The sequence below is a fragment of the Apodemus sylvaticus genome, chromosome 7 (genome assembly GCF_947179515.1).
Source record: "Apodemus sylvaticus chromosome 7, mApoSyl1.1, whole genome shotgun sequence".
Taxonomy (NCBI): Eukaryota; Metazoa; Chordata; class Mammalia; order Rodentia; family Muridae; genus Apodemus; species Apodemus sylvaticus.
In genome coordinates, this window is record NC_067478.1 from 1,262,585 (window position 1) to 1,281,470 (window position 18,886).

Genomic DNA, 18,886 nt, shown 5'->3' on the forward strand with positions numbered 1-18,886 from the left:
ACTAAGTGGGGTACTTTCAATAAGGGCTTTGTCACGTTCCGAAATTTATACAGCCTTTCTCCAGTATGAATTCATTGATGTTTAATAAGAAATGGGTTCTGACAAAAGATTTTTCCACAGTTCTTACATTGATAGCATTTCTCTCCTGTAAGAAGTTTGTCTTTGCTTGGAAGGTTTTCCCACATGTATGAGGTTTATCTCCAGTATGAATTCTCTAATTTTGTATGAGATTTGACTGTTTGTTTATGAAAAGTATGAATTCACATACTTTCTCTGAGAAAGTTTTCCTTCATGTCTTCATATGTCTATTTATCTTCAAATATAAAATGCTGATATTAATCTCATGTCTTTTCTTCACTGTTATTTCTGGTGAATCAATCTGAGAAACACCTCCTCTGGATCAGTATGTTTCTTCCAAACTGAAACAAGTAGCCAGTGAGCAGCTCCTATGCAGGGAAAGTGGCATGGAAGCTGCAGGAGACAGCCATGGGGCCCAGAAGCCGCAGGAGACAGCCATGGGGCCCGTTAGCTGCAGGAGACAGCTATGGGGCCCCCGGAAGCTGCAGGAGACAGTCATGGGGCCCGGAAGCTGCAGGAGACAGCCATGGGGCCCGGAAGCTGCAGGAGACAGCCATGGGGCCCGGAAGCTGCAGGAGACAGCCCTGGGGCCCGGTGTCTGGAACAGAGGCCTTCGAGGGGACGTGCTCACAAGCCATGAGTGAGCAACATCCACTGAGGGGCAGCAGTGGATTCCCAGGGAGTTCAAGAATGGAGTTAATGGAGATAAATGGAAAACTACTTCACAAGCTAAAAATGATGTAAAACAGGTCATGTGGGTGGTTTGAATTCAAAGAATAGATAGTTAAAAAAAGGGGGAAAGGGGAAATGCCACAGATGAGAGGGAAAAAGTGAGTTTGAGGTGCGGGTAGCCACACAGATACCCAATGGGGCCCGTCTCCAATATCCCAAGACTGTAATCACTCCCCAAGCTTCGCTGAGTTCTTTTAAAATTCTCCATATCCTTCTCGTTAGCATTTTTTTCCAGACTGTTCACTCACCTGGACAAGATTCTCTTCCACCTTTGTCTCTTGCATCTGCAGCATCACAAATCTCTGTTTTCATTAGAAAAACCGTCAGGTTTGGAAACCAGAGAGCCCTGCTCATAAGAAGAGAAAAAACTGGAAAACAGAATCATAAAAATAAGTAAGTGCTGCTGCCTGTGAGGACTATATAATAACTCTTACTATAGCTCTCAAGACAACAATGAAAAGCATGCAGCCTTCTAAGTTCATAAATTCCATTTTCCACTGTCTATAAAAGTAGTAGGGTCGGATAAATATTATGTTCAACAGTCATACAAATATTTGAAGGTGAGAGTCAGAGCAGTATTTTTATTTATTTATTTATTTATTTATTTTGCCATATCCTGATAAAGATTAAGGGAACTGGACTGTTAAAATCAATGAGTGTGCACTAGGCAATAATGTTCAAAACAATGTCAGTTAACATAACCAAAACCTCACAAGACATGGTAAGGCTAGTGCATTTTATTATTCACCCACATTCACAATCTACCAAGGATCCTGGACATGAGTGACTAGGGAATTCCTCTCTTTTTTTTTTTTAATTTTTTTGAGACAGGGTTTCTCTGTACAGTCCTGGCTGTCCTGTAGACCAGACTGCCCTAGAACTCAGAAATCTGCCTGCCTCTGCCTCCCAAGTGCTGGGATTGAAGGCGTGTACCACCACCGCCTGGATATGAATTCCTCTTGATATAGTACAAATTCAATGTTATCTTAGTTTTTCTACAGGCCCATCTTAACACAACATAGGCTGCTGTTTAAAACTAAAAACCAGTGAAATAATGTTTAAATTGTTTGCTCCAAGTGGTGGTGGCGCTTGTCTTTAATCCCAGCACTTGGGAGGCAGAGACAAGTAGTTCTCTGAGTTTGAGGTCAGCCTGGTCTACAGAGCAAGTTACAGGATGGCCAGGGCTACAAAAAGAAGCCCTGTTTCATAAAAGCTATATATAAAATATATTAAATAGCTGTTGTCATCACCATTATCATGTGTACACATCAATACCTCAGCATATGTGGAAGTCAAAGGACAGTTACCTAGTGTTGATCCTCTCCTCCCGCCTTTATGAGGGTACCAGTGATCAAACATAATGCCTTTATCCAACTGCCAACTTACAAAAAGTTGCAAAACTAATGCAAAATAATTTTGTATATAATACTGATCAAAATATTCATCAAAAAATACCTTCTTAACCATAAAGTGAGCAGACATGGCAACACTGTTGTGAGGGAAAGATATGACTAAGGTGATTTATCAAAGTCAAGTGCCTTACTACCTGAAGAACATGATGAGCCTGCCACAGTGTATGTTCATATTGGTCACCTCTCAACCAAGAGCTATGTCTCACTGAGGTTTTTTTTCTTTCTTTTTGAATTTGGTTTTTTTGAGACAGGGTTTCTCTGCATAGCCCTGGCTGTCCTGGATATCACTCTGTAGACTAGGCTGGCCTCGAACTCAGAAATCCACCTGCCTCTGCCTCCCAGAGTGCTGGGATGACAGGCGTGCACCACCACCGTCCGGCTGAGGTTTTGAAGATTAAGAAAACTCTGCCAGGGTCCTACAGATGCTCTCTCACAAGACCTAGAAAAAAGATCTGCTATATAATCTTATAAAGATTCAGACAGCAGACTAAGCTTTGAGTTCAACCAGTGGTAGACAATGGGAGAGTCAGGTGATATTCTGTGGGGATTAGTGTTGGAAAATATTTGATCACAATGTGAAGTCTGAGATTGTAAACTGGAAAAACCTGTTCCTAGCTGTGGTGGGGCTCAGTCCTAGCACAAGCTTTAATCCAAGAGCTTTCTGTTTATTGTAAGCAAAATGGAATAAAATCAACAATAAACCAAGAGGCAGAGCAAGCAAACCAATTGACAGGTAGTGAACATAGGAAAATACCATAGAGAATGAGAAGAAGTCGGGAGGATGGATAAAGAGATGCACAAGAAATAGAAATGAAAAACATTCAGTTTAAAAGGCATTTTAAGACTTGCAGAGAAGGGTTTTTTGTTTATTTTGCTTTGTTTTATTATATTTTTTTTCCTTCTGGGACATGGGTTAAGGAGGAAGCTCAGCTGGGTGCTTTCTCAGCCTCTCTGAGATAACAGGCTTTCACCAAAGCATCTGGCTCCTAAATCTTCATTTTGTAAGTCAAACACTTGTGATTTTGTTTAAAAAAAAAAACAACAACAAAACAGTTTTTTGCATTTTACAACATAAAGCATGTAACAGGTAATACCACACAATCCTGCAGAACATGCAGGTAGAGAAAAATCTAATAGTATTTTGAAAGGTATGCATAGAGGCTGGAGAGATGACTCAGAGGTTAAGAGCACTGACTGCTCTTCCAGAGGTCCTGAGTTCAATTCCCAGGAACCACATGGTGTCTCACAATCATCTGTAATTGGGAGCTGATCCCCTCTTCTGGTGTGTCTGACAGCTACAGTGTACTCATATACATAAAATAAATAATAAGTCTTTGAAAAAAAAGAAAGATATAGTTAATAAACAGAAAGGGGTAAGAAAGACTCCCAGAGATAGATTATATAGTGCTTTTTTAACTTTAAGCCAGCACTTTCCCATCACACAGAGACTGGACAACAAATGATACAGCTAGCTCTCCCAAGACTTGGCCATTAGCACAATTTTCTTAGGGCCCCCATGATGCCACTGCCCCCAGAAAGCAGAAAGTAATTCTAAGAGAACAAAGATGCCTCCTTACAAGAACTAGGATGGGTATTTTTTGGCCAATTGATGGGTGATAGATTTGGGGGGGAGCAGTCACAAGTTGATTTGGTCAGGAAAACAAAGGAGTTTAGATTCAGGGATCTCTTTTTCTTTCTTCTATCTATCCTTTTCTCTTAACAAGTGTTAGGGGGGAAAGGGGAGAAGGGATGAAATGAGAAAAAGGTGGATATAGGAATAATAGGTTAAAAAGGTAGATTATTGTATCTACTTTTAAACTAAAGACAGCAAAAAACCAAATATTTTATTTTGATACAGATTGTTGTATATTGATAGAAATTTAAGATATTTTGCTACAATATGCTGTATATATGTTTTAACTCATTTAAAAATGTAATACAAAGTTCTAGTTCTTTTTTTTAAGTTCTAGTTCTTGAAAGCTATTATAAACTGTTTAGGATAATTTGGAAATGCAAATTAGTGGTCAATCAAAATTAGTAGTCTCATTAGGCACTAGTTTAGTTTATCACAAAAATAAGTTTTATTTACCTTTCTATAGACGTTTTCAGATTTAATCAGATAGTAAGTAGCTAGAAACAAGCAACATTTGCCTATTCATATATACCTTAGATAGACAGATGGTCTTTAAATACTTCAGGGATCTACAGAATATGGCATTTAAGATGTTTTAATAATATAAAGCTTTTTGTGAATGTGAGATACATCAGCTCCTGGAAGCACCCCCACTCAACTTCAAAGAAGATGATGGGCATCGAAGATCATCCATATGGAGTTGGATTGAATGTGGCAAGCGAGCCACTGAGCAAAAGGCCTGCCCTTGCCTCACCTGCTGGCAGCATGCTGTCCAGACCCCGACATGCAGGACATAAGGAAGTCAAATGCTGAACTTTGCCAAGACAAGGCAGGCAAGTGCTTCAATACTCCTACTTCATAGATATTGTCAGATATTCTGGGCCAGTAAGCTGAAGATGCTGCAACGCTCCAGAGGAATAATCTTGGGTGACTATCCAGGTAGCCAGCAGGGTCTGCCATTTCTATAGTTTTGGAAGCTGCTTGCTTTGCATTTCCTGTTTACTCAGATAATATTTATCCTTCTCAGGAAAGCAGCCTAAGGTGTAGTTGGGAATCAGAGAGGATTGTCTCCTCAAGGAATCTTAACATTTGTTTTAAATTACTTTTTTTTTTTTTTAATTTTTTGGGAAAGCTGTTACTGGAGAAACTGAGGTTCCCTTTTGAGGGGTTTTAGTCACTCATAAAAGAATTTGGAACCAGACTCAGAAGGAATACTTGAGAACATTGTTATGAGAGCATAAGAGAAAACAAAAACTATGGACCAGTAAGTTAGAGAAAGCCATGCTGTTTGGAATGGAGATCGACAGGCAGCCATGCGGCAAAAGAAACTTGGCATTTCCAGGAAACAGTGAGTGTGTGCTCAGGGCCTGGCTAACATCTGAAAGGAAAACAGATAAAAAGAAAAAAGGAAGCCAGGCGTGGTGGGGCAAGCTTCTAAGGCACTGGGAGCAGAAGCAGGCAGATCTCAGTGAGTTCATCGAGAAACCCTTTCTCACAGAAGGAAGAAGGGAGGGAGCTAGAGGAGAGCTTAGCAGTCAAGAGTACTAGCTGCTCTTCCAGAAGCCCTGGGTTCAATTCCCTGCACTCATATAGCAGCTCACAACTGTCTGTAGCTCCAGTTCCAGGGGATCTGACACCTTCGCAGACATACACACAGGCAAAACAGCAATGCACATAAACAAATCATAAAACATACAAAAAGGAAAAGTTACACTTTTCCAATGGTCATATTTAGCATACAAGATGTAAAAAACAGGCAGATGTTTTTTAGATCTTATGAAGCAAAGGAGAAATTAGAATTATCAACAGTATACAAACACTTTGCTTACAGCCAGGCAGGGCACTGGACAGTATTTTTAATTTGATTACAACTGGTAAGCCTGTGACTACTTTTATCTAGTGTATCACTCAAGCAAAGGCCTGTAAAGTTGGACTAAGTGCATATCCCTTTTTAAAGGTCAGGGTTTTGTTATTAGTTTTCAGTTTACTCATGCTTTCTTGCTAGGTGTTGAAGACCATGCAGGTGGTCAGAATTAACCATTTGTCGTTATTAAGACTAGTTTCAAATACAGTCCTGATTCCGGGAGACAAGACCCTGGGTTCCTTTAGCATTTTACCAGCTGTGCCACTGCTGGGCTGAGATATGGTCTTTGCTGACCATGTGCCATCACTTGGTCAAATGAGGGCATTTCCTCCTGTTTTGTCTCCCTCCTTTGCAGTATATATCCTGGTTGATTCCAATGGCTTCTCTGAACAAGAGAACAGATAACTTATCAAAGCTGTAGTGGCCATAGTCCCTGAGACTGAGCTGACCTGGGAGTAGTGGCCAAATACTGGTTCTCTGACCATTTGTCCACATCAGCATAGACTCCGGGTATGGTTATCACATTAACACCCAAAAGGTCAGTTTTAACTGTACTGAACAACAAACTGTGCATTAAAATGTAACTGTTGTGTAGCGCTTGGATAAAGCTTGACACAGATTTTTAAGTAAACTTTAAGTCAGTTTTTTTGTTTGTTTTTGTTTTTCAAGACACGGTCTCACTATGCAGCTCTAGCTGTCTTGGGACTCACTATGTAGACCAAGCTGCTCAATCCACCTGCCTCTGCCCTACCAGTGCTGGGATTAATGGAGTGTGCCACCACATCCAACTAATTCAGGTTTCTCAATCAGAAGTCTGACACTTAGCAGAAACTATAAGCAATTCCTCTAACAAAAATGTTAATATATATATATTAGACTTAAGGAATGCTGAAAGCAGAGGATAAGTTATTGTTTTAATCTTTAGATTTTAGGAAGAATAGAGCCTAGAAGATTGTTTACCTATTGAGAGCAATTACCTATGTCTTGGAACTAGGGTTTTTTTTTTTTTTTTTTGGTTTTTTGGATTTGGTTTTTTCGAGACAGGGCTTCTCTGTATAGCCCTGGCTGTCTTGGAACTCATTCTGTAGACTAGGCTGGCCTCGAACTCAGAAATCTGCCTGCCTCTGCCTCCCAGAGTGCTTGGATTACAGGAGTACACCACCACCCGGCTGGGTTTTTTTCTTTATTCCAAATAATAGGAAAATTCTTAGACCACTTACAGAATCAGAGGTGAGACAAGGACTAGCCAAACATCTTTCCCCCCCCACACACACACACTCTGTAGACCAAGCTGGCCTTGAACTCAAAAATCTGCCTGCCTCTGCCTCCCAAGTGCTGGGATTAAAGGTGTGTATCACTACTGCCTGGGGCCAAACATCTTCGTAGTAGTTAAAATGGCACACTTGGAAAGGGAGGCAATCTAAAGAAGCAAAATCTAAAGGTCATGTATCTGGGTCAGACTCTGAGAGTGTAAAATTACCTCTGTTTTAAGAAAAAAATGTCACAGAGCACCAGCTGTTTTTCTAGAGGACCAGAGTTCAAGTCCCAGCACTACATGGTGGCCTTAAGAAAATCAGATAGCTAGTGTGTCTTACCAATGTGCAAAGCTTGCTGCAATGTGCAGTCCTCAGAACGAACTTTCATAACTTCTAAGTTTCCCAAAGGTGTTACAACCACAGGAAGCTTAGGGAAGGAGGAACTAGGGGCTTGCAGAGAAATGATAGATGTGGGATGGACAAATCACCAAGGAAGTAACAAATGCCCAAGGACACCTCTTCCCTAATCAGAAGGAATTAACTTGGGAGTAAAATGGCGTGCTGCCAAACTATCTGTGTATGACCTCATGCTTTGCAATAAGCACTCCAAAACTATCTTCATTTGAGAGTGGGATGATTTTTCTGTGTCTATTGTGTGTGTGTGTAGGGCCAGAGGTCAACTTTTAGAGACTCCCATTGAGTGCTCTCTGGAGACAGGGCCTCACACTGAACTGGCTCATTGATTAGACTAGTCTGGCCGGCTAATGATCTTCAGGGATCCACCTGTCTCTCCCACCATATTCTCCACTCCCTCCTACCTCTGTGTTGGGGTTACAGATGTGTTATCACCATGTCTACCTATTTAAGATTTTCTAGTTTTATTCTGTTTGGTCTGCATGTATGAGTGAGTACCATGTCTGTCCCCAGAGCATGAGGAAGCAAGAAGAGAATGTCAGATCTGCTGAAACTGGAGTTGAAGTGGCTGAGTCAAATGTGTGTGGGTGCTGGGAGCTGAACCTGGGTCTTCCACAACAGCATTGCACTCTTCACAACTGAGCCATCTCTCCAGTCTCATACCATGTCTACCTTTTTGTCGAATGCTAAAGCTTTCAGGCTTATGCATATAGCACTTACCAACTAGGCCATCTCTGTAGCCTCCTGGCTTTACTCTCAATACTTATCAACAGGCCTGGAAAAAAGTTCTTTCACACCCCAGCAACTATAGAAGTGGGGCTTTGGTATTTTCAACCAGCTTTGGCAGGACCAGCTTAGGAGGAGTGGGATGACCCAATGCAGCAGGAATACCTACGGCAGCCCCTTCTCCACTACTAAAAAACGTCAGGAAACAGTTGACATGAGAATTATAACTGAATTGGCAGTTGTTATTAGCTGGGTAATGTATCAGTATAGAAATTCAGTGGCTCGTGTGATTTGGACAGGATCAAAGGTCAATCAACTCATAATTAAAAAGAAGTAAATACTGAGCAAAAACTTTCTCCAAATAAGCTCAATTCATACATGCATATGAATAAATAAATGTATAGGACCCATTCCTATAAAAGTCACAATCCGTCTGCTTCCACACCACTCACAAAGCATGATCTCATCTAATCTTAGAAACCTAGCAGGATTAAGACCAGTATGTACATGCATGGGAGGGAAAAAACCCCATTCCCTTTAAAAAACATGACCACTTAGGATGCATACAGTTAAAACAAAGTCCTTGGCTTTTAGGTGTTTAAGTTTTATTTTCTTTAAATAATGTGTGTGTTTACATTACCTTCCAGAAAAATAACTTTAAAGGGTATAGCCCTCATTTTGGCAAAGGAAGAATAAAGAACAGAGGCGCCTACTGTTAGGAGCAGTAGGTTATGACCAAGAACAGCGCATCATCCTCTTCCTTGCTATTCAACAAGATGGGTTCTGTGATGTCTCATGAGGTGTGAGTTAGAAATAAAAGCTGCACCACACTTTGCACATTCGTAGGGCTTCTCTCCCGTGTGGGTTCGCTGGTGGACAGTGAGGCTCGACCTCTGTCTGAAGGCTTTCCCACATGCGTTACACAAATAAGGTTTTTCCCCATTATGGATTCTTTGATGAATGAGTAGGTATGAGCTACAAGTGAAGGCCTTCCCACACTCATTACACACATAAGGCAGATCTCCACTGTGAATTCTCTGGTGGACAATAAGGCAGGATAGCTGACTGAAGGCTTTCCCACATTCACTACAGTCGTAAGGTTTCTCTGCAGTGTGAATTCTCTGGTGCACAATAAGGTGAGAAAAACAACTGAAGGCTTTCCCACAGTCTTTACACTCATAGGGCTTCTCACCAGTGTGGCTTCGCTGATGCACAGTAAGATTTGCACTCTGGGTAAAGGCTTTGCCACAGTCACTGCAGGCGAAAGGCTTCTCCCCAGTGTGGATCCTCTGATGGACGATGAGGTTGGAGCTTCGAGTGAATGTTTTTCCACACTCATTACATTCATAGCATTTCTCAGTAATGTGGACTTTCTGGTGCCGAGCAAGTTGTGAGCTGTAACTGAAGGCTTTCTCACATTCACCACACTTAAAGGTCTTTTCTAAGGAGTGGATTTTCTGATGGACAGTCAGATTTGAACTCTGAGTGAAAGCCTTCCCACATTTTCCACAGACATAGGGTTTCTGTCCAGTGTGGATTCTCTGATGCACAACAAGGTTTGCACTCTGAATGAAGGCCTTCCCACACTCATGACACTCAAAGGGCTTCTCTCCAGTATGGATTCGTTGATGCACAACAAGGTTCGCACTCTGACTAAAGCCTTTCCCACACTCGCTACATGTAAACGGCTTTTGCCCAGGCTGTGTTTTCTGGTTTTTACCAGGAGAACTGAGGCTGTATTTCCCTCTAGGCTTCTTAGATTTCTCTTCTTCCTCCTTAGATTTCTCTTCTTCCTTGTCTCGGAAGCTTTCAGACAATGGACAGTCTTTCACTGTGGCTTCTTTCAAATCTCCTTTTACCCTCCTTATTCTCGGCCTTTTTAACACATTTCCCTTTTCACAAGATTCTCCTAACTCAGGTCCTTTAAGGTCACCTTTCTGGATTCTTCCTAAAATCATGGGGGTCTTCTCGGAGTCATTGCATATCTCTGTTTTAGGAATCAATAACTCTAGGTTCTTGGTTTTGGTACCTGTAGCAAGAAACAGAAAATATAAATGTTAGTTTCCTCTGGTCTATAAAAAGAATAGGTTTATCAAGGTCAGGTAAATAAAAGACTTCATCAAAGAGGAAATACCACAGAAGAGTCTGTGTTCTGCCACACCTGCCCTCACCAGAATCTATTATGGTTCTGCTATGAGTGACATATAAGGCCACATGCTGAATGTTTGCCCCTAGCTAGTAGTGTTTTGGGGGAAGTTCTGGAAACTCGAGATCGTGGTCCTGTTCTTCCTGAGGTGGATAATCTCATCTTCCATACAATCCTGTTATCATTTTCTGTACAAGCTACTCTGAACTAAAACTGCTGTTCCTGTACATTAAAAGAGAAATTTCCCTCTTTATTTCTGTCAGATCAGACACTTAACCAGAGCAACAGGCTGAAACTCTAGACAACACTCTGGTTATCTACAGACAAGTCTCACAACTGTGAGTAGTTATGAAGGACACCAACCCTTCCACAACTTGCCTTTTTTCTGGAGCAGCTAGTATGGATAAGCACAGAACTGATAAGTTAACTATAGAAAATCCCTATCCATAAACAAAAGACCTTCCAACGTAGGCTTTTGTGAGTGTGAAGATAGCAAGAGAAGGATAAAATCTGGACATGGTAACACACACATGTGATCCTGGGAGGTAGGTAGCCAAGAAAGGAGGATCACTCTGAGTCTGAGGACAGCAGGGATTAAACAGAGAGACTATGTCTCCAAAACCAGAGCAAAAAATAAAAACCCATCAAGGCTAGGGGTGGCTCAGCAGTTAAGAACACTGGCTGCTCTTCCAAAGGACCTGGGACTACAAAGACATACAAATATCCTATTCCCAACCTCGGCCAGAGCATCAGTAAGTTCTCATGCCGGTATCTGACTTCCTTCCTTTTACTATTTTTTTCCTGGTGCGGGGGACTGAACAAAAGGCAGCAAATATGTTAAATATGTGCTCTATAATTTGAACTATAAACTCACACCTTTCACTGTTTTAAAAATCATTCAATCTATATAATGTTTAGCTGGTACAGTTCTTGCTACCTACCTCTGGGACCATTTAAAAGTGGAAGGGTGAGCCGGGCGGTGGTGGCGCACGCCTGTAATCCCAGCACTCTGGGAGGCAGAGGCAGGCGGATTTCTGAGTTCGAGGCCAGCCTGGTCTACAGAGTGAGTTCCAGGATAGCCAGGGCTATACAGAGAAACCCTGTCTCGGGGGAAAAACAAAAAAAAAAAAAAAACAAAAAAAACAAAAACCCAAATCCTAAAAGTGGAAGGGCAAAACTAACTCCACAAAAGTGTCTCCTGACCTCTGTATGTGCACTGTGGCGTGGGTAGACACATACACACACAAAGTAAATAAATAAATAAATAAAGCCTAATCATAAAACGATATCAGGTGGGCATGATAGTATACACCTGTGATCTCAACATCTGGGAAGTAGAGACAGGACGTTCAAATGCTCAAAGTCTATAGACTACAGGAGACAAACAAAAAAGATTTGAAATTTACATGAAGTTGGCCCTCTAAGCTACTTTGTGTCCTCTTTAGTTACGAAACATAATTTTTCCCCCTTGAGACATTTCTGACCCATGTAAATACATTCTCAACCCTTATTCACAGTCAGAATTCTGCCACAGCCAATCAAGACTGATTTCATGGGCCATGTGTTGTGGTATAAACCTTTAATTCCAGCAGTTGGAAGGCATTTAGCAGGTTGATATTTGTGAGTTCAAGGCTAACCTAGTCTTCTACATAATGAGTTCCAGGACAGCCAGGGCTATGTAGAGAGACCCTGTCTCAAAACAAAACAACAAACCAAGATGGTAACAATGAAAACAACATTACTAAAGATTGATTTAATTAAGTGAGGACATCTTACTGTTTTTAGTCTGTGTGGTCTCTTACAATCAGTAAAGATGAACATTTCCATTTGCTTCTTGGGTACCCTTAATCTCTGTGTATTTATTTTGTTTTGCTTTGTTTGTTTTTTGTTTTTGTTTTGTTTCGAGACAGGGTTTCTCTGTGTAGCTCTGGCTGTCCTGGAACTCACTCTGTAGACCAGGCTGGCCTCGAACTCAGAAATCCGCCTGCCTCTGCCTTCCAAGTGCTGGGATCAAAGGCGTGCACCACCACCACCCGGCCTATCTCTGTGTATTTGAATAGATTGGTCACCCCACCCTCCGACATGTATGTTTTGTATATATGTGTATATGCCTCAGTGTGCATGTGGAAGTCAGAGGACAACTTGCCGGAGATGACTCGTTCTGCCATGTGGTCTCATGGGATTGGACTCATGTCAAAAAGCTTGGCAACACCTGCCATTATCACTAAGCTATTTGATAGGCCTGAACTAGTGTTTAATTTTTTAAGACAGGGTTTCTCTGTGTAGCCCTTGCTCACTCTGAAGACCAGGCTGGCCTAGAACTCAGGGATCTAACCTGCCTCTGCCTCCTAAGTGCTGGGATTAAATGAGTGAGCCATCATGACCAGTGCCTGAATTAACTTTTTAAACCATTTTCATACTAATGAAATCATGTTGAAGGTAGTTTTTGTTCGTTTGAGACAGGGTCTTACTATGTAGCCCATAGCTGGTCTGGACCAGTTACGTAGACCATGCTGGCTTCAAACTCAGAGAGATCCATCTGTCGCTGTCTCCAGAGTGCTGGGTGGGATTAAAGGCCATGATACCAAGCTAAAGATATCTTTTAAGAATTTTAAACTCATATTTATTAAAAGATGGGGGTAGCTTGTCAAAGCACATGTGTGGCTGTCAGAGACTGACTTTAGGGAGTCAATGTATTGGTTTTCTTCCACTGCATGGGTCTCAGGCTCAAACTTAGGTCATTGGGAGTCTTTACCCTTAGCTGTCTCACTAGTCCTAAAGTTGCTTTTAAAAATTACTTCTTTCTTTTTATTTTACGTGCATTGGTATTTTGTCTATATGTATGTCTGAGGAAGTCAGCTCTGCTGGAACTGAACTTATACACAGGTGTGAGCTGTAACATATGAATTAAGCCCAGGTCCTCTGGGAGAACACCCAGTGCTCTTACCTGCAGAGCCTTCTTAAGATATTTAAGACATTTAAGACTGAGGATGTAATTTGATTAGTAAACTGTTTGCCTACCATGTATGAAGCCTTAGGTTTAATCCCCAGCACACATGGTAGGTAGCACTCGGGAGGTAAAGACTCCTAGGTCAGTCTTGGCTATTTAGTGAATGTTGGGCTAGTCTGGGCCATGGGACCATCTCAGAAAAGAAAATGAAAACAAATATACCCAGCACTATCCTTAGCTTGCAACTTAAACACATGAAGACATGGGTTTACATGCGTGAGGACATGAAAATAAGCATGATGAAAAGGTGAGTTTAGAATTTACCTCTGTGGTCTATGAAATAAGCCTCTTACTAGTAGTGGCAACCATGCAAGAAGCTCTGAAGGACTGACAGGGTCAACACCTTCACACTATGTGATTCAAAAAGAGAAACCAGACACCCACCCACCTACAGTTTTAATGCAACTGGGATCAGGGAGTTGAACTTTACCTGGTGGGGTTAGGTTCCCATGAGGCTCCAAGATTTCACTCTTGGCCAGAGTCCCTGTCATTGAGCAGCAGCTCCCAAGCGGTGAAGCAGCAGCAGTCTCCTGAGTTGTTTTCACTACCGCTGCCATGTCCCACAACATTTTCTGACCCTAGAAACAAGTGAGTATGGTTTGTTTATGAAGGGACTGAAGACTGGAGCACTGTGATCATATCTTTGAGGATGGAAACACATTCCTGGGGATCACAGACCTCCCTAGGAGACCTGGTTGGAGAAGCAAAGCTCCCACCTTGATTTGTGACTCGCTCAGCTCTACAGCACACACCCTACTCTGTTGGCAAGTCCTAGCTTAAACCGCAGGGAGTGTGGCTTTAAGAAGCTCAGACTGCACAGTGCTCACCTCACACTACAGAAATTAGGCATGCTGGCACAGAGCTTTAAGCCCAGCACATGGGGGGTGGCTGCAGATGCATCAGAGCTTTAAGGTCACCCTTGGGTAATGGAGTTTGAGGGTGGCACTGGGACACATTTTTCAGCAGGATTTTCTGTTTCCCAAATATCAAACCAATCAAGGTTCTGATCATATACTCTCATATAGAGCTCTGGAAGACCTTTGAAAGAACCTGGGGTGTGCTTGAAACCATTAAGGGCAAGCCAAAGTGTGGCAATGCATGCCCTTAGTCCCAGCACGTGGGTAGTAAAGGCAGGGGACTCAGGAATTCAAGTCAGGCTGAGCTGAGCTATTTACCTATAGATGAGCAGTATCTGTAACAACATCCCAGACCTCCTAAACCCAAATTATACTCAGGTAGCAGACATTAACCATGATAAGGAACTGGATGGAGTCACTTGACGTATTTGTAAAAACACAGAAACCCAGGCCTTACTCCCAGAATCTGGTTTGATTAGAATACAGTATAACGTGGGCAACAAGATACTGTAACCCTCAAGTTCTATGTAGCAACTGTTGGAAGCTGCAGACTTACAGAACACACCAGCACATCATTCAGAAGGAAATGTCTCACTATATTCCAAAGGAATAAAGGTCAGAGACCTAATCAGGAAAAGGGAGTCTGGGTTTGGCAGTAGAGTGGCTGTGGAAGTATTTGAGGTCTGCGTTTCTCTTCTCCCGAGATCATCATTTACCTTTTCCTCCTCTTCTGGTATGCCGATGCTTACATAAGGACCCTCCCCAAGGGCCCAGTCTTTGATGTGCTCAGAGCACACTTGTTGGCCGGATACCTGACCTATGACACTTTCCTCATCTTCTTCCTTTTTCACCTTCCCTGGGCCCCAAGAGGCTCTGCCCATGGTCTCTTTCAACTCTGCAGTCATCTTCTCCGTTCAGTGCAGGATCCTTGATAGCTGAGGGACACCTGACATCGGTCAAGCTCCATCTAACCTTCAAGTCTCCAGAGCCAAGATGAGCTATTCACTGAAACAGCAGAAAGCAGAGTTAACAGCAAATACAGCACAGATACCTCTCAGCTACTGGCTGATGTTAGCAGTCCTCGGCTAGTGATCACAGGACGACAGTAATGTTCTGTTCTCCTGCAAATGAGAGGGGCCGACTGTAAACACTTAACAAAAAGAAACGTATAAACCACGTTTTATTTCTGATATAAAATAATATTTTCCCTGGTAGAATACATCTTTAATACCAGGACCTGGGAAACCTACATAGACCACCCAGGGCTGCACATTGAGACTCAGAAAGAAGAAAAAAAGAAATAAAGGAGGAAGAACTAACATTTTAATTGTAAAAACATTTATATAGAAAAACAGAAGGAAACAAAGGAAAAATTCCAATCCAGTGATAATGATTATTTTACTTAGTTTGTTTTTACTATGGGGACACATATTTTCAGAATTAGACTGATTTTGTTTTGTTTTCTTGTTTCCTCGAGACAGAGGTTCTTTGTATAGCCTTGGCTTTTCTGAAAGTCACTCTATAGACCAGACTGGCCTTGAACTCAGAGATCTGCCTGCTTCTGCCTCTGCCTCCCAAGTGCTGGGGTATGCTACCACTGCGCAGCTAGAAGGATTTTTAAAAGGGGGATATTACAAAGATTCATTACCAAGGAGAAAAGAACGATTATCTCAGAGAATATAATTACAAGTACTTTTGAGATTCTTTTTGTGTGTTTGATTTTTGTAGTTCTCACATCTTTCAAATGTTTGATAAAACTAAATATTGGTCGTAAAGCACAATTATTCATGTTGACCTTGTTTTTCCTTATTTTTAATTGTTGCACGATAACCTATAATTGTATATACACATAAAACTGACCTATACATTCGCATAAGCATATACATACACAGATTGGGTGATACCCTACACAGTCACCAGTGTGTGCACCTTCAGACTGCACTTGCACAGAGTTCACCCTTCTGTTCTGGTGGTTGTGCTTGTTTCTACCATGCTGGGAATAAAATCCATACAAAGGCCTGATGTACACTAGACAAATGCTCTACCACTGGGCCACAACCAGTTCTTGACTCAGTGTTTCACAACAGTCTTATCTCTCAATATACAGAACACACACATACACAAACTGGCAGAGCATTCTAAATTTGCTCAATGCCCTGTTTACAATCTTTTCTTTAGCAATCGTGGACTTGACTGCGTATCTTGGTAATAGTTTCCAGTACAGACTTCCTTTGACCTGCTGCATTACTCCTTTAGAAGGAACTGTGAGGTCACTAGCCTAAGGGTACAGACTTATTGCCATACTGCTTTCTAAGACAGTGCTTAAAGCCAGGCACACAACTACTAATTAACGGGACTTCTTTATTTCAGATAAAAAGGGGGTTGTTTTACTTAAGATGAAGCCAAATAATCTAGTTCAGCTGTATATAAGGAGTTTTATGTTTTTGCTTCTATCGCTCTTTGGTTCTTTTACTAGAAACTGGTGCGAATGTTTACTAAATCGCCTTATTCTGCTGCTGCTTCAGGGGTAATCCTACTCATTTTCCAACATCAACTTTACTGTATACACTGAAATTCTTAAGTAATGGCGCGCTTTTCACCACGGCGTCAAACAGTAATTCTGGCGGGTTATTCTGCCGTGACGGGGCTAAGTCTCCCTGGCAGGAGAGTCTCCGAGGCTCGTCCCACCACGTGCTTGTGTCTTCTGGCCTGACTCCCGCGGGCCCCTCGCCCCAGCAGGCCGGAGCCGTGTGCACAGGCCGCCCTCCTCCGTCCCCGCCAGCGGGCTTGCCGCACGGCCCGGACGCCCCGAGCTACCTCCCGGCCCCGCGATGGTCTGTGGAGGACAGTCCCCGCGCCTCTCGCCGCCCGCCGCGACCCGCTCGCCACGGAAGCCCAGCCGGGCCGGCGCCAGCTTCGCGGACTGAGACTCCAGTGCTCTCGGCAGCAACCGGGCTGAGAACAATGACCGGACAGGAAGTGCCTCGCGCCAGGCTTCCGGCTCCCCAGGCAGGCTGGCCTCTCTAGGAATCTACGGGGGTCGTCCGCCTCGGTGCCGAGGGTGGGCAGGGCTTTAGCCGGCCGGGCAGAGACGTGATTTGCAAGCCGAGCAGCTACCAGAGCTGACGATTGTAGAAAATTCCCTCAACATTTTTATCTTCAAAATATCAAGTGATACAGAAAGGTTGACGGAATGGTACAGAGGATAGCCCTATCCTTCGTCTGGACAATATTTGCCACAATTCTCATATATAATTAAGGTTAGTTTTGGAAATTATAAACATTAAAACACTTTATTCCAAGTACATCACCGTCTTTGCCAAGAAGAAAAATTAACAGCCATTCACATTCAGATGTATTCAACTGTCTTAAAAGATTTCAAAACCGTCAGGAGTGGTGGTGCACACCAGCACTTGGGAGGCAGAATCTAGTGGATCTCTGTGCACTGTGGGTTGGCCTGATCTACATAGTGAGTTCCAGCTTAGCCAGGGCTACCTAGAGAGACCAGGTCCCCAAAACAAAATCAAATCTAACAATAACAAAACTCACAAACATTTCAAAATGTCACTCTGCCCCCAAATGAGTTTCACAAAACTCCAGTTACAGATCTTTAGTTTTGTGTGTTTGAAAAGATAAACCCGGAGGAAGACAGCACCCTTCACTCAGGTCCCTCATTGGGTAAATCTTAAATGATTACACAGCATCAAGCCAAGGACTTATGGCTCACATCTGTGATCCCAGCTCTCAAGAGGCTGTGGCTGGGTCACCATGAGTTTGAGGCCATCAGTGACATCACATAGTGTAGGGGAAATCCAGACTCCAAACCCATACTCCTGATTCTAAATCTAGTGCTCTTCCCAGGTTGGTCTCAGGCAGCAAGCTCTATACTCACTTATGTAAATCACAACTCTGGATCACACTTTTATATAGCTTTTCTGTAGCACCTACACCATCTAAAGAAAATGTATGATGTACATGTTTTGAAACAATGCCCAGTTTTTAAATTAAAAAGCTTATTTTGCTATCATTTACAATATCACCATTACCTTTTTATGAGACAAACTCAGTTTCTTCAGTCTTAAAGTGCTCCGAAGCCTTTTTCCAGAGTCACAATAAATGATTTGGTGCGGGACTATCTTTTAATTAGAATTGAGATCGTTTTTCTAGACTTTGGAAATCTAGGTGACATTTCTTCAACTTGTCTGTATGGGTGGTCGTGAGTTTTCCCCATTAAGACCTAGGGATCATAGTTTAACAGTTACTTCACTATGATGGCATGCTGTTTCACATATGACTGTATTTTTCTTTTTTACTGTTCTTGGTTCAAACCCAGTGTGTTAGTTAGGGTTTTACTGCTGTGAACAGACACCATGACCAAGACAATCCTTATAAGGACAACATTTAATTGGGGCTGACTTACAGGTAGGGGCATGGGCAGCATCTAGGCAGACATGGTACAGAAAGAGCTGAGAGTTCTACATCTTCTGCTGAAGGTTGCTAGCAGAACACTGGCTTCCAGGAAGCTAGGAAGAGGTTCTTATAACCCACACCCTCAATGACATACTACTCCAACAGGGCTACACCTTCTAATAGTGCCAAGCATATTCAAACCATCACACCCAGGATCTTATGTAGGCTGGTAAGCACTCTTATACTCATGCATATGCCTAGCCCTACCTAGATTTTCTGAATCTCTGTCTGGGACTCACCAGACTCATATTTGCAGCCAAAACAATTCTTTCACAGTATGAACTTTTG

General features: G+C 42.4%; 1 protein-coding gene across 2 annotated transcripts; it reads right to left on the reverse strand.

Annotated features, from left to right (window-relative positions):
* Positions 1 to 8,705: 8,705 nt before the first annotated feature.
* On the reverse strand, positions 8,706 to 17,098 carry Znf35 (zinc finger protein 35). Of its 2 annotated transcripts, XM_052186890.1 has the most exons (4): positions 16,946 to 17,098; positions 14,845 to 15,133; positions 13,702 to 13,849; positions 8,706 to 10,144 (listed from the first exon to the last, which is right to left on the reverse strand). In XM_052186890.1, the coding sequence occupies exons 2-4, from the start codon at positions 15,031 to 15,033 to the stop codon at positions 8,880 to 8,882; spliced, it is 1,602 nt and encodes a 533-aa protein (XP_052042850.1). In that variant the 5' UTR covers positions 15,034 to 15,133; positions 16,946 to 17,098; the 3' UTR covers positions 8,706 to 8,879. The 2 variants fall into 2 exon arrangements, with proteins under 2 accessions (XP_052042850.1, XP_052042851.1); XM_052186891.1 differs by lacking the exon at positions 16,946 to 17,098 and having other exon boundaries at positions 14,946 to 15,040.
* Between the last annotated feature and the right edge of the window lie 1,788 nt (positions 17,099 to 18,886).